Source organism: Chinchilla lanigera, unplaced genomic scaffold, assembly GCF_000276665.1.
Source record: "Chinchilla lanigera isolate Chin_1 unplaced genomic scaffold, ChiLan1.0 scaffold00085, whole genome shotgun sequence".
In the NCBI taxonomy this organism is placed as follows: Eukaryota; Metazoa; Chordata; class Mammalia; order Rodentia; family Chinchillidae; genus Chinchilla; species Chinchilla lanigera.
The window spans coordinates 3,432,340-3,447,026 of NW_004955486.1; the positions used below are offsets into that span (position 1 = coordinate 3,432,340).

Here is a 14,687-nt window from a genome sequence, read left to right on the forward strand (position 1 = left end):
TTTTAGCCTTTAGTTTCTTTGACTATAAACTATGGATGATACTACAGAATCTTACATACACACCTACCAAGGAGGGTTGTTTAAGGATCAAATAAAATGGATGTTAAAGCTCTTTGTAAATTATTAAGCACTATACAAATATGAGACGCTATTGTTAATAATAGAGCTTAATTACACCTGTCCTCGTTTCATCTCTCACAGATCGTCAGAGGCATGTTATTAGATTAAACTACATCCTAAGATAAAAGGCTCCTTCGTGTGTCACACCTTTTAAGCCCTAATCATATGGTAGCTAAATCTATTTTCATTAAAGCTAATGCCAATGGGGCCTCATGGAGACACTCTGCCTGTCACACTGGCATTATCTGTCTCCAGCTCTCTATCTTTACAGTCCATACTTGTGGAGGCTTTACGGTAATTTCCAAGATACCGAACTAACTGGTTTAAACTCACTGCCCACTCAAGAGCTGAGCTGCCCTTCTTGCTCAAGTCCTTGGCTTTTTTGGCCCATTATGTCATAGCAGCTTCTTCTCCAAAGCATAGAGCAGCGTTGTTTAATTACATGCTATAATTTATGTTCGAGAAAGAAACTTCCTCTTTAGTACCCCCTTATCTTCAAAAAAGACCATGAATCTTTAAATATGAAGAACTTCCTAAACTGTTTCCATGGTATATTAAATGAATGCCCAAGACTTCTTACCACCAGGGCTTTGTTAACCAACTGGTTGCTTTTAAACATGAAAATCTACTAATACATCAATTTACTTATTCGTGAGATTCCATTTCTGTCAACCCTGAAAAGTCAGTTAGCATCATAAAATGCTAAAGCCATTAGCATTACAGCTGGGACCCTCAGCTGACTTTGCATCCCAAAGCCTTTCTCAGCCCACAGGACAGTAGCTCCCCTCTCCTGCCTGAGGTGGGTGTGTGGCTCCTGCTCCCACTGTTACCACACATGCTACCGAGAATTCAGACTCCATGCAGGGAGAGAGAAAAGGATTAACACATGCAACTGTGCAGCAACATTTTAGACACAGTTTAACTAAAAAAAAAAAAAAAAAAAGAAATCTTCCCAGCACAAGAACAAACCCCAAGTCAGCCCAAGAGCAGAGAATTAGTACTATCAAGTGATCAGAAACAAAACCAAGGCAAACTCCATCAAATTCAACATTCAAAGTCGTTATCATTAAAAGGACCACCACTGATGCAGATTCAAAAACCACTACCAAGAGGCAAAGGTACCAGAAAAACTCTACTTCCTCAAAAAAAAACTCTCACTTGTGATAGAAACAAAGATGTGACTTTCAGACATAAGAGGCTCTACAGATAGTTTTTCAGACTACAGCTACCAGGAGGTTGAGTCCTCTGCTAAGGAAATGAAAGAGTGGCGTACAGCACCAGTGAGTCTGATAAACTCAACTGTGAACTGGGATGGGGCCAGAGCAGCTGCCCTCCCTAATGTTAGCAGACTCAGGGGAGGCTCCTACCAGTCTCTGCTGCTCCAACAGAAGATCTGCTTCCTCCTTTTCCTTTTTGTAAAGGATCTCCATTTCCTGTAGCCTGGAAGGAAAAGCAAAAAGAGAAACAAAACAGAATTGTGAGATCACCACTGTTTCATAAATGGTATGTTTAAAACAGAGTCACCTGGGCTGCTTGTTACTTTGCCCATTACCTTTTTTCCATCTCCTGTTTCATATCGATCCCTTGTTTCTCCAGGAGCTCTCTCTGGGCAAATGTCCAGTCCACAGGCTCAGAGGGGGTCTCAGCAGAAGGAGTCTTCTCCCGCTCAGCCCGTGCTTGCTCCGGGTGGTTAAATCGAAAAACATGGTTTTTACCCATGATGATACGATTTCCTAGCACAAAACAAAAATAGGAGTAAGGTATCATTGACTGATCTATTTTATTTATTTTTTTTTTTTTTTTGAGACAGGATCTTGCTCTGCAGTTCAGGCTGGCCTTGAGCTCACTTTGTAGCCAAGGTTGGCCTCAAACTAGCAACGATCTTCCTGCCTCAGCCTCCCGAGTGCTGGGATTACAGGCGTGCGCCACCACACCTGGCGACTGATCAATTTTAAATACTCTTTCCCCCATTATTTCATTCTTTCAGAGTTTTTAGACAGCCCAGATGGCCACAAACTCACATCCTCTTGCCTCAGCCTCCAAAGTAGCTGGGATTACAGGCACATGCTATCCCACATGGCCCTGAAGAAATCACTGTTTAAAAAAGTCAAAATTTCACACAAGCCCCATGTACACTGCTGCAAACCTCAAACACCTCCCAGTCTCACCTGAGCGGAGCTGAACAGGCTGGGCTACCCTCTTGCCATTCACATAGGTTTCCGAGCGCTCACAGGGCTCCAGAGTCACAATAACTGGGGAACACAAACTTACGTCATCACCACAGCCCACCAGGATGACATAAAGAGAAGCAGTTTCCTATCAAGCCTCAAGGGAACTACAATAGATTCCTACAACCACACAAGGGGCCGAAGCATCTATCTCTGTAAGGAAGATAGTTCCTTTTTAGGGTACTTAGAACAAATCCCAGTATGAGGCTATCAGGGGCTATGGCCAAGATGAAACATTTAAATAAATGTGACAAATCTCAGCAGAAGAATAGAAGAAATATCTGACAGCGTAGTCAATAAAACTGAATACAGCAGAAACCTTAAGTATAGGACATAAGTAATAACCAGAAGCTGAAGATTAAATGCTAGTACATTATTTTGGTTACAAAAGAATTATATGCTAAGAAAACAAAGGAACTGAAGATTGGTTAAGGAAGAACTGTAAGTCAGGTCCCAAGACACCATTAGATTGCTGCTGTTTGGCTAATAACCTGGGCAAAAATCAAGACTGACTTTTTTCTTTCCTTTTAGATAAAAATAAATTCTACAGGGTTAAGACTTGAAGTTCTTCAAATCGCCCAGTACCCACAGTATTTATTCTTCTCTTTTTTTCTATTAAATGATTAACATTCCGGTCCAATCCTAACTGCCCATGTCCTGCTCAGTTCCTGGCAGTTACAAAAGGGCTCCTTTTGTCCACGTTATTTTCATGTAAAGCAGCTATGTCTGCCCCTGTATTCATAAGCAGCCCAGGTTTCTCCATTTACGATAACAGATTATGTGAGAAAAAAGCACAAACAGAGACAGGGAATACCAAGTCTTGAGGATTTCTCATACTATAGGAAGCAAAAGTTGCTAGAAAAGCTCCAGCCAGGAACTTTACCTTCACCACTGTTGTTCCTCTCACTCCTGAAGATGCAGTGCTCCTCTTTAATGTGGGCCCCACTCAGCACGATGTCCTGGCGCCGCTCAGCATCGGCTTGGCCAACCCTGAACACAAGAGAAAGTGTTTCCCAGGGAAATTCCGGCACAAAGAGCACTCACAAACAATGAACTGCTTTCTCCCCGAGAAGAGCCTTTGGTATATACAAAAAACGTATCGCCTCTTTGTATCAGAAGCTTTTGATGGCAAATTCTATTCTCACATGTGGTCAGTCTCCCTTATGAATTCATACAAGCTGTTAAAAGGAAGAAAAAATTTATTTTGGGTCTTCTCTTAAGTGGTTCCACTTTGACACATAATTTGACACATAATTTGACACACGATTTGGAAAAACAGAGAAGATAGTTTGTTTCAGGCAGGAGAAACAGCAAATTGTTACCAAAACATTTCAACAATTTCCCTTCAGCTATTTAATCATCTAGGACAAAGAAAAATATTAAGTTCTCAAAACCAGAAACTAATATACCTTGTAATTCCATCTTTGATGTAATAAAGGAGGCATTCAGACATCAGCGGGTCTTCGTTGAGGTTAACAAGATGTGGGGTCTGAAACAGATTAGAAATGATCAGTTTGGAGCCAGGCGCCGCAGCACTGCAGCAGCCACAGGGCCTGCAGGAGGCCCGGCTTCCCAGGCTCTGCAGATTCCCACCGGCTCTGAAGAAGGGGTTTTATGAGTAGTTACAACTCCACAGTGCAGAGAAAACTCTCTTCAGGCCTTCCCAAACTGTATCAATGCGGTCTATTTAAAAACACGAGTTCTGGGATGCAGACTAGGACCCAATTCTTGATAAGATTCAAGCTTAGCAAGCACAAAGGAAAAACTAAAACACTGGTTCTCAGGATGGGTTACAATTTCCGTAAATGCCTGGGCAAAAACCTCAAAAAAGATTTATTCATTTACTTTTATTAAAATGTCCCCACACCCCCTGCCACTTCCCTTTATAATTTTCAACAGTTCTTCCATGGGCCCAGGCATTGACTTTAGTTTATTAGTCTTTAAGGAATTTTTTAAATATTAAAATTACTTATACCCAGTAATATAAATATCTTCTAAAAATACTCTTCATCTAATTCTAATGTTTCTAAAATCTTTTTAAAAACCAACCTTTTTTGGTGAAAAGACCCCACTGGAATCCAAAAATAAGTCACATGGTCTTGGGGCCAAAATCTACTCAAGATAGTGCCAGCAAATGTGGAAAAACAAAAGAAGTCAGATGAGGGGGTAAAGAAATGGAACTGCCCAACAGTTAAACCGAAATTACAAAGTCCTGATTCTCCGCTAGCATCTGCCCCTGTAGCACGGGGTGCAGCTGATTTGACAAAGTCAAACCCTCTTTGGGCAGGGTCCTGACCTATGTCTAAGAGAATCTCGTGTTTGGACATGTTACATTCCTCTCTGAGGGAGTCTAGAAAGCTAAAAAGCAAGATGAGCAAAATTGAAGCAAGAGAAGCTTTGGAAGCAAAGATCTCAGTACGGAATTCTATACTGTGTATATCACAACACTGTCAAGTTACTTACAATGCATATTGAATATTGTAATGCTTTTACAAGTTGTTAAAAATATCTCCCCCCCCAAATTGTGTATGCACACGCATGTGCACGCTGAGACTGAACCCAGGGCTCACATACAGCAGGGAAGCACTCTGCTACTGAGCTACCTCCCAGCCCCTCCCAGTTTATAGCACTGAACATTATAAAATGCCTTCAGACGTATGCAAAGCCACTCTACCAAACCTACACCTACCATCTGTGCAACTGTAATATATCTGAGAAAATACGTGTATTACTGAAAGAAAAACTATTAAACTGTGAAAAACACTGATCTTTATATAAACATGAAGTATTGTTCCAGTTCTATAATACGTATCTACAATGCACTTAAATCAGTATTTTCAGCTGAAAATGACACATTGGGATTTATTTTTTTAAATCTGACCATAATAAAAACCCCTAATGAAAAAAGTCCTTACAAAAAGCCTGTACTGTATCCAAAGTACTAATTCAACACTCCCTGCTCCTCCCACCTTAGGAGAAATCATGGCTGGAATCTACACATGAAGGTGCTTAAAAGTCTGTACCAGCTATTTGAGGCCATGTGAAAGGAAGAACCGTTTGTTAGCGGTATGAGATACATGCTTTCTACATCAATAATATATGTTCTATTACTGTACATAAACAGAAAAATGATTTGATATTGGTTTTCTAGCATTCAAAATAACGAAGTAGCTACTCAATTTTTCAAAAGAAAGTATCTATTTTAATTAGCTAAAAGGCACCAAACCGTAACTACTCTATTACTATAATTATATAAGTAGGACAGTAACTACTGGAATCATTTGAAAACAATAGCAGAATCTAGAAGGATAAGGACTAGAACAGTTTTACTCAGTACAAACCTGTAAACAACACAAACCATGGAAGTAGTATTTTTCTACACAAACCTGAACAGCTGAAACTGGCTGAAAAAGGTTACAGAACAGGATTGGAGACTTTCTCGAGAAAGAGTGGTCACACTGAAGCAAGATGTGCTACGTTAGGATGGGAATTTAAGAGAAAGCAACGATGAGATGACTGTACGCACAAATTGTGGCAAAGGTTGCAGATTTACTGCCATGGATTTTTTCTTTTGTAAACACAACAGGTATTTTAGAAACAGGCTGTCCTTGTACTAGAAGACTACACAAAAGATAAAATCAGAAACATCCGACATGAAGCCAAGTATCAAGCTAAAAGCGGAGGAGAAAAGGCCATCTCTGAAAGACACGAAGGGCCCCACTGATCAAACAAGTGTTACTATTTCGGGGGCTTGGGAGGGCAGTTTGGGCACTGCGCTCACGGGCTCCTGGATGGCAGGCAAATGGGCTGCCATCTAGCCGCACCCCTAACCCCAAACAGTGCTTGTTTGGTTGAGTTTCACAACTTGCCTCCCTACCTTTTTAGGTGAGAAAACTCCCAGCGTTCCTCCATCCTCCCGAATGGCCACGCCCATCTCAGCCAACAAGGCCTCTCTAGAAGAGAACAAGTGCATGCGAACATCAGCTCCTGAGTGCCAATTCAACCGGCCTCGTGTGAGGTGGGAACTAACGCAAGCAAAGCAAAAACAACCAGCCACAGCTACAGCGGATAATGCAAATACGGGATAATGTGCTTATTTTATCAACAAGAAATTATTTTTATGAGACACAGCACACTTAAAATAAATTCAATTATGTTCCTGTGTTGAAGTTTTATTTACGCTGACAGGAACTCTCTCTGGGGCTGGGGACGGAGCTCGGTGCAGAGTGTCTGCCCAGTCAAGGCTGGAGGACTGACCCCCAGCACGTCCCTCCCCACCACACTGTTTGTCTCTTCTGTTGTGGAGATGGATACTAAGCCATAAACAAGACCTTTACTAACACAGAAAAAGCAAAAGGGACACCTATTTGCATCTGTTTGGAAGAACTATTTCTCTAGAACCTTTCTCGGTATCTTGAGTAAATAGAGTATGGTCTACAAATGTGACTTTCTCCAAGGTTTCTTTCCCACGTCCACCCTCTTCTTGGTTCAAAAATCCTGCTTTAAAATCTCTAAAATAAACAAGAATATTTTGGGAGGTGTGGGCAGGAAGGGAGCAATGCTGAGGAACTGAACCCAAGGGGTGCTGAACTAAACCCCCAGCCCTTTTTATTTTGAGACAATATCTCATTAAGTTGCCCAGCTGGTCTCAAACTCATGATTTTCCTGTCTTAGCCTCTTGGGTAGTTGGAAAACCAGGTGTGCACCACAGCACCCAGCTAAAACAAATTCTTATTGTTTGTTGTATTTACTGTATCTGTACAGTAGAATTCACTTCTGACTCAACTTCTATGAAGGGGAAAGACAGGAATTGGTTTCTTGTAACTTAAACTATACCTTTTAGCAAAGAAGTTCTTAAAAAGGTAACTCTAAAAGACAGTAGTCAGAAGAGTGCTTTGTCAAAGGCAGCCTAGTTTTAGCAAATAAAAAATTGTTTCACCCAATGTGTTCCATTTTTATGGATCCTCAACAACATGCAGTACGGTAACCATTGAGCAGAGGATTCCTCAGGAATCTTTAAATATGTGGTTTACATCACAGTATAAATCCCATGCCACAAGTTCCTAGCCAGGCTGGTTTCTCTTTTGTGCTTTAGCGGGCAAGGTTTTGTTTTTAACTTCTATTTCATCTTGTCTTACCACACAAATAACCCAACTTCTATTTCATCTTGTCTTACCACACAAATAACCCAAATTTCCTAGAAAACTTAGGTACATTCTCAGATTTTAACATTCTGACCTCTCCATTCTGATGGCTTCTGTTTTTCGAAGCTTCTCTTCCCAGGTTTCATTCAACTCAGCAATGATCTTCTCCGATTCCTAAAGAAGAAGTTCACCTTTAAAGTGGCAGAATCTTTGAATTTTACGTATCATGGCCAGGAGGGAAGGCAAGAAGCAGAGGATATGAGGCAAAAGTCAATAAATTCTTTTTATTTTTTTTGGTACTGGGAATCAAACTCAGGACTTTGTACTTGCCAGGCAGGCACTGTGCCACTGAGCTATATTCCCAGCCCAGAAGTCAATAAGGATCTTCAAATAATACATACTGTGAGAACCATAAAGATTAGGCCTAAAACTAAGTCAGCCCTAGACATATAAATACTCTTAAGTCTTCATAAAAATACCTGAATAGCAAGTCTGTATGTGTGCACGTGTGTGTAAATGGAAGAAAGTAATACTAACATCCCCAAATGCAAGATATTTTTTCTGACAACTTCTATAAAAGAATAAAGTTCAGAAGAAAGTAACTGCTTTCATCTCACAGTGGTTTCACTATTCCACAGTTCCCTCCCTAAACAGGACCCAGTAACCAGGATAGATGGATGGATTTAGTAACAATTTCATGTAACCGCTGATGTGACAATTTACCAGTCACCTACTGTTTATTACATATATAAATATATGAACTAAAACATGATTCCTTGATGAACTTACTATATACTGTGATTTATTCATTCAATAATTATATACAGCCCCACTACACATGACCAATTTCTTTTTGATGGTTCAGTTAAGAAGGGAGAGAAATCCGCAGGACAAATCAAAAACATTTTTCATTTAAAAACTGCAGATTAAAGCTGGACATGGTAGTGTAAAAATGCAACCCCAGCTACTTGGGAAGCTGAGGCCAGGGGTTACAAATTCAAGAATAGTCTGGGCAGTTTAGGGAGATCCTGTCTCGAAACAGAATTTATTTATGTATGTATTTATTTTTGTAGTACTGGGGAGTGAACCCAGGGCCTCCACACTGAGCTATATCCCATCCTTTTTTACATTTTTAGACTGAGTTTTCCTAAATTGCCAGGGTGAAGCTGGAATTGGCAATCTTTCTGCCTCAGCCTCCCAAACTGCTGGGATTACAAGCCTACGCCACTGCATCAGGCTCAAAGGAATATTTTAAAAGAGCCCAGATGCAGCTCTATGGTAGAATACAGGCTTACCATGTGCAAACCCCTGGGTTTGCAAAAAAATAAAAAATTACAATTTAGAGGTTGATGCGTAAAGAGGTTAAACACTTACTACGTGGGCCATTCCCTGAAGCCATCAGACAGCTGAACACAGGATGCTTCACACTGAGTCCCAGTGGGCCCTAAGGCTGCTTAGCACAGCGCTTGCCGCTGCCTGTATCTGCAGTGGGTGTTTGAGGGTATCTGTAGGCTGGGCCGAAGCAACGGCACTCACAGTGCTGACTCGATGCTGGACTGTACACAGCAGGTCCAGCACACAGTGGCCGCAGCTCCACATTTAGGCCTCAGTGAAGCCGGTATGCTGGCGCACACCTGTAACCCCAGCCCTGGGGAGGTTGAGGCACAGAGGATCAAAAGTTTGAGTGGTACCTGGGGAACTTACCAAAATTTTGCCTACATTTAAATTTTTAAAAAGGACTTTAAGGGCTGGAGGATGTAGCTCCACGATAAAGCACCCCTGGGTTCAATCCCTCCATACTACAAAGACAAAACAAGACCCCGCCTTATTAAGCAGGAAAGCAAATCAAGGATACATATGTTGCAAGTCACTCTGAGTTGTGACTTAAAATGAGCAGTTACACAGCACAGAGGAATCAAGATAGATATTTATGTTACATATGGAAATAGGATATTCAAGGAATGAAGTGGGAGGAGTACCCTGTGTAAAATTAGCATACTAACAACTGATCTTATATCAAAAATGAAGAGAGGCAAAGTTTCCTAACAAACTGGTAGGAAAATGAATTCCCCCTCTCTATTTTTGTTTTCCACGAGAGCATTTCTCCCTGGCAGTGTCATGCCTTGGGAACCAGTTCCTTGAGATTCTCACGCATGTCTGCTGTGTGTGGATGCAGATGTGATCTGCCCCGCAGCCCTGACGGCAGCTCCGCCCAAAGTGTTCTCACCATTCACAAACAGTGAGCAGAACTAAGGCGCTTATGCTCCAGTGAACCACTGCACTGCAACCAACACAACACTGCACAGAAGTCACTTTCTCTCTAGAATAAAGCTAGGGAAAATGCAAGAGTTCATTTATGTTGGCTTAAAGAGAATTAAAGCAGAGGGATTTATTTGTTGATTAAAATAATACGATTTTGTTCTGCTTTAATGGGAAGTAGGGAGGTAGAAGGAGGATTCCTTGAATAACCACACCACTATTCCCTAGAAGCTATTTGGAAGATGCTGGCTGACCTACTTCTTAAAAAGCTTAGTTAAAAGTCTTGACTCCTAGTATGTGACGTTATTTCTAGTTAATTCCACCCTGCATTTAGGGAGATTATTTCTCCTTTATACCAGGATGACCATCAAAGGAAAGGGTAATCTTATCTGTGCACTAAGTCTTTTAATAAGCAAAGAATAAGATTTAAAATCTGCAAAGAAAAAGAACACTTTATATTAAACAGCAGAAGGTTTCACTTCTTCTCACAGAGCCCCCTAGTTCCAGCACCGGCTCTGAACAGAGCCCTGCACAGCAACGCGGTCACTGGTACCTGCTTGTGACAAAGTTCCTGAACGCAGACGCCTTCCTGCACAGGGCTCCACTGAGATCTTTTGAAAAATCTCAGTCAATTTTTCCAGCAGCAGAATTTTCCCTGAGCTTGCAATCTTGAGTGGAAAGATTTCTCCCTCCCTCTCCCTTTGCTAGGCATTCAGAACTTCACTCACTTTCTGAAGGAAGAAACAAGATCATTACTTTTGTTTCTGAAGCACCTTCTTTTTGAAGTGAGTAAAATGCCTAGTGGAAAGGTGGGATGATCAAGAAAGAAAAACTGGCTGGGCATGGTGGCACACACCTGTAATCCCAGCACTTTGGACACCCAGGCAGGAGGATCATTGTGAGTTCAAGGCCAGCCTGGGCTACAAAGTGAGTTCAAAGCCAGCCTGAACTGCATACAGAGACCCTGTCTCAACAAAACAAACAAACAAAAAACTGGAAGCCCATTCTTCCTATAAAATTGTTATCAGCCTCACTCAAAAAACAGAACTGAAAGCATGTGACATCCTCAATTATCAAGCTAGGTTCACTGTTAATGGAGAAGAGTTCAGCAGAGCTCTCAATCACTGGTCTGCACGGCTTGCAACAAGCTGGGAAGACCCTGGGTGGGTGACCTGCACCATGGCCTTGGACCCCACATGCACCAGCAGCACAGAGGGAAAAGAAAGCCCTTCCGCTATCGTAACCAGAGGGCATCAAGGCTTTCTGTGAACTCCCAGAAGATACATTTTCAGGTATGGCTGAATTAACTTGGTATGGCCTCTTAAACATTCAAGCTTAATTTTAATTATATACTAATGTCATAACAATGATTATTTGAAATTCTACCTTCAAACAAAACTGTTTCTAACTAAATATTTCATTTAAAACTAAATTTATAATTGCACAACTTCTCTTGGTGAGTTCACCAAGCCACCCCAAAATCAACGTACGCATCTATTTATCAGTTACTCTGTAACCATCTTTGTTCAGTCAGGTCCAGCATGTTAGTGAAAAGAAATTAACTTACTAAATAGAACATTCCTTTTCAGAACACTTCTATGAGTTAAAGAGTTCTTCATGTACGAGGTCAAAATTTCAGTGACTTTTAGTCCTATTTCTGTCTGAGGAGCTACACACAGACTTTGCATCCAGGCTAAGCAGGCGCTTACCTTCAGACGCTCGATGGCCTCCTCTCCACCGGGTGTAGACATGATCCGCTCCTGAATGCTGCTCACAGATGTCAGGCCCACCTGACTACTGAGTGAGCAGGAAGATGGAGATGAAGTAAGGGACCCCATGGACGCTGTGGAGAAATTGCCAGGGCGTTGATTCTCAGAGGCTAGCAAGTATCTATGTTTATTGTTCTGAAAATCTTTCAGATCTGAGAGACAAAGAAAGAAGGGAAGGCAGAAAAGAAGAGGGAAAGGAGCAGAGGAAGGAAAAAAGACAGGAAGGAATACCAGTGTGAGAGAGGAGAGCATTGCAGCTCCAAGACAAAGACACGTTACAGTACAGAGACAAGCTGTAACTGTTCTAGATGGCAGTTCTAAAACACGTCTTTTTAAGGCTGCTGTCCTAAAGGTTAAGAATAAATTCTGAATTTAGAAACTCAAAACCTCCAACATGGATTAGCACTGTATCTGGTAGCGGTGATCAGGGCCTCAAAGGCACTCTGGCACTCTCTCACCAAATGACACTCTTCTATTCTACTGACCCACATCTACACTGCCTTCAGATTGTACTGCTTTAAAATTCCAGGGGTTTGTAACAGTAAGGGGAAAACAAAGATCATTTGTCAATAATAATCCATACTGGCCTGAGCCAGTATTTTACGGAATTCAGCCAAAAATTTCCAAGGAAACGTTACAGTTAACAAAACTCAGAGCACTTAGTATTATCCTTTGTATAGCAAGATTTCAGCATGCTACAAGATTTTTAAAATACGTCTTAAAAAGACAGGTAATTGTAGAAATGAGAGAGGAATTCTGTGTAAGTCTAATTAAGAACTCAGAACTCAACACCTGCCTCAATAGGAAAGAAGAATTAACAAATTGATACATTTTGGTGTACTTTCCACTCACCTATTATGGAAAAAAAAAAAAAAAGACTGATTATTTGCTAATATAAGCAAATAACAATGCAACTCTGGGATTACTGGCAAGCCTGCTTCCTAGTATGATATTTGAGTTATAAGGAATGAGTTTCACTTGCTAAAGTCTCTAACAGAACTGTAAATTTGCTTTTAAACTTAGTTTTGTCCTCTAAGCCAGGTGTGGTGGCACATGCCTATAATCCCAGCACTTAGGAGGCTGAGGCAGGAGGATTGCTGCTAGTTCAGGGCCAACCTGGGCTACAAAGCAAGTTCAAGGTCATCCTGAACTGCATAATGAAACCCTGTCTCAAAAAGACAAAACAAACTCTTAGTTTTGTTTTTTAAAAAATCCACCAACAAGTTTATTAATTTGTTTATAGTTTCCTTGTTTAGTCATCTTTCTCAAATGAACACCAAAGGTACATTCCTATTTTTAAGTTAGCTCATTTTAAATTTGAGAAAACCTACACTGCTTAAAATTGACATAAAAGTTAATGATATAATATGAGGTAATATAAATAATAGAAAAAATATAATTTGTTCTCTCTAGATCTACTCATCTTCACTATTTAATTAAAGACAGTTCTTTAAAGCCTGCAGTTGCTTCAAGACAGTTTGAAAACCACCATCTGTGAGTACAGAACACAGGAAAGTAAGCAGAGGCATGTGTTTAAAGGGGGACTGGAGCTAGAGCAAAGTCAGTCACTGCATGACAGTGGCAAGGTGGGAAGGAGCGGGACGGCAGGGGGTTAGGGGGCCTGGTGGACACATGCAAGCCCTGAAGGGAATTAAGAGTAGATCCAAGTGGAAGCCAAGAAGTACTCAGGGCGCCTTCCTTCACAGATAGGGAGTGGAAACTTAGCCATGCATGGTTTCTCAGGAAATGCCACAGCTGCTCGGAGGCTGGCAACAAGCTGGCAGCAGCAACTTTGAGGACAAAGCAGGAACGAGAAGGCATCTCTTCCACACCAGTGTCATTCAGCTTTGAAAATCTCAGACAGAGCTGTTCCAGTCCAAGAGTCACATGTGTTATGAGAACACTCCGGGATCGGCAGGGCCTAACCCATCAAATCAGACTATGTCTGGGCTCTCCTATGCATTTCCCTATTGTCTGATGTCCCTAACTGTATGGAAAAAAATCAGTGTGAATCTTATTCATGTCTTTTAAGGTAATTCTATTATGCGTTATAAAAATAAGCAATTATTTCCTCATCAGGTGTGATCCTTTATAAAATAGCCTCATTTCAAGCATATACTTGAGCCGCTTCAGTCTTTAAATCTTAGTGCCTTTATGAGAAGAAGGGGATATGTTTAGCTAACCATCCAACAGGCGGAGGCCTACAATATGGAGAAGACCAACTTAGCATAAGCAGAGCGGAGGGCTGACCTAATGTGCCGAGTGCCTCCGTCACAGACAGTCTGGCCAACTAGAAATGATGTTAATTATACAAAGGCTGGTGTTTACAAGGTTAACTGAAAGTGATTTTTCTATTAAAAAATCAGACCATGAAGGGAGGAACTACAGGGACAAGTAAAAGAAGTATTAGAATAAAAGCAGGGGCTCCAAGTTGGGACCGCAGAAACCATGGGTGCTTGGCAAACTAATCACTTGGGTACAGTGGCAGAACGGAGAGAATTATGTTCAAGGTGTCTGGAAGAGGGCACAGTGCATTAGGAACACTAACGATCACTGTTGTCCTCACCATCTGAGATTCTGGGTTTAATTTAATCACATGGAGAAACACTGAAGAGTGGAAAAAGTAAGAAATTCCTAAGTCTTTCAACTTTACTCAAAAAATAAACTGAAATTCTTCAAAGGTCACTTTGCTAAATGGACAAGGGCAAAGATAGCAGAAGTACTGATTCTACAGCACGCTCTGTCTGGGATTTCCCTGTTAGCGTCGCTGGCATGCAAAGCTCATTCTAAGGCTGATCCAGCAGAGGCAGATTAGCAAGTCAGCGTACTGGAATAACCAATACATGAAATACACACATTTGCCTCCACTTCCAGAGTAATCATCGATCAATGGATCAACTGAAGGTAAGCGGGAGGGAAAATACGAGAAGGGTCAGAGTTCATGTTCAGCAGTGAGACAGAGAGGAAACACAGCAGTATTCGGCATTGGACATTGAATAAAGTTAATACAATATATAATCCCTTTTACAAACTGCATTAATCTAAACTCAGGCTCTAATAATCAGTAAGAATGAAACTAGGGGCCAGGGTTATAGCTCAGCAGCACAAGCACCTGCCTGGCAAGCAAGCACAGGGTCCTGAGTTCAATTCCTGACACCAAAAAAAAA

At 41.2% G+C, this 14,687-nt stretch overlaps 1 protein-coding gene across 1 annotated transcript in view; it reads right to left on the reverse strand.

The window, feature by feature from the left end:
- The window catches only part of Kif1b (kinesin family member 1B), a gene marked incomplete in the record, with an annotated part of 137,055 nt that overhangs the window by 65,549 nt on the left and 56,819 nt on the right, over positions 1-14,687 (reverse strand). The window contains 9 exon segments of the mRNA XM_013504249.1: positions 1,488-1,560; positions 1,673-1,853; positions 2,289-2,372; positions 3,232-3,338; positions 3,758-3,837; positions 6,226-6,301; positions 7,587-7,666; positions 11,461-11,672; positions 14,377-14,418. Of these exon segments, the coding sequence (XP_013359703.1) occupies positions 1,488-1,560; positions 1,673-1,853; positions 2,289-2,372; positions 3,232-3,338; positions 3,758-3,837; positions 6,226-6,301; positions 7,587-7,666; positions 11,461-11,672; positions 14,377-14,418 (935 nt within the window).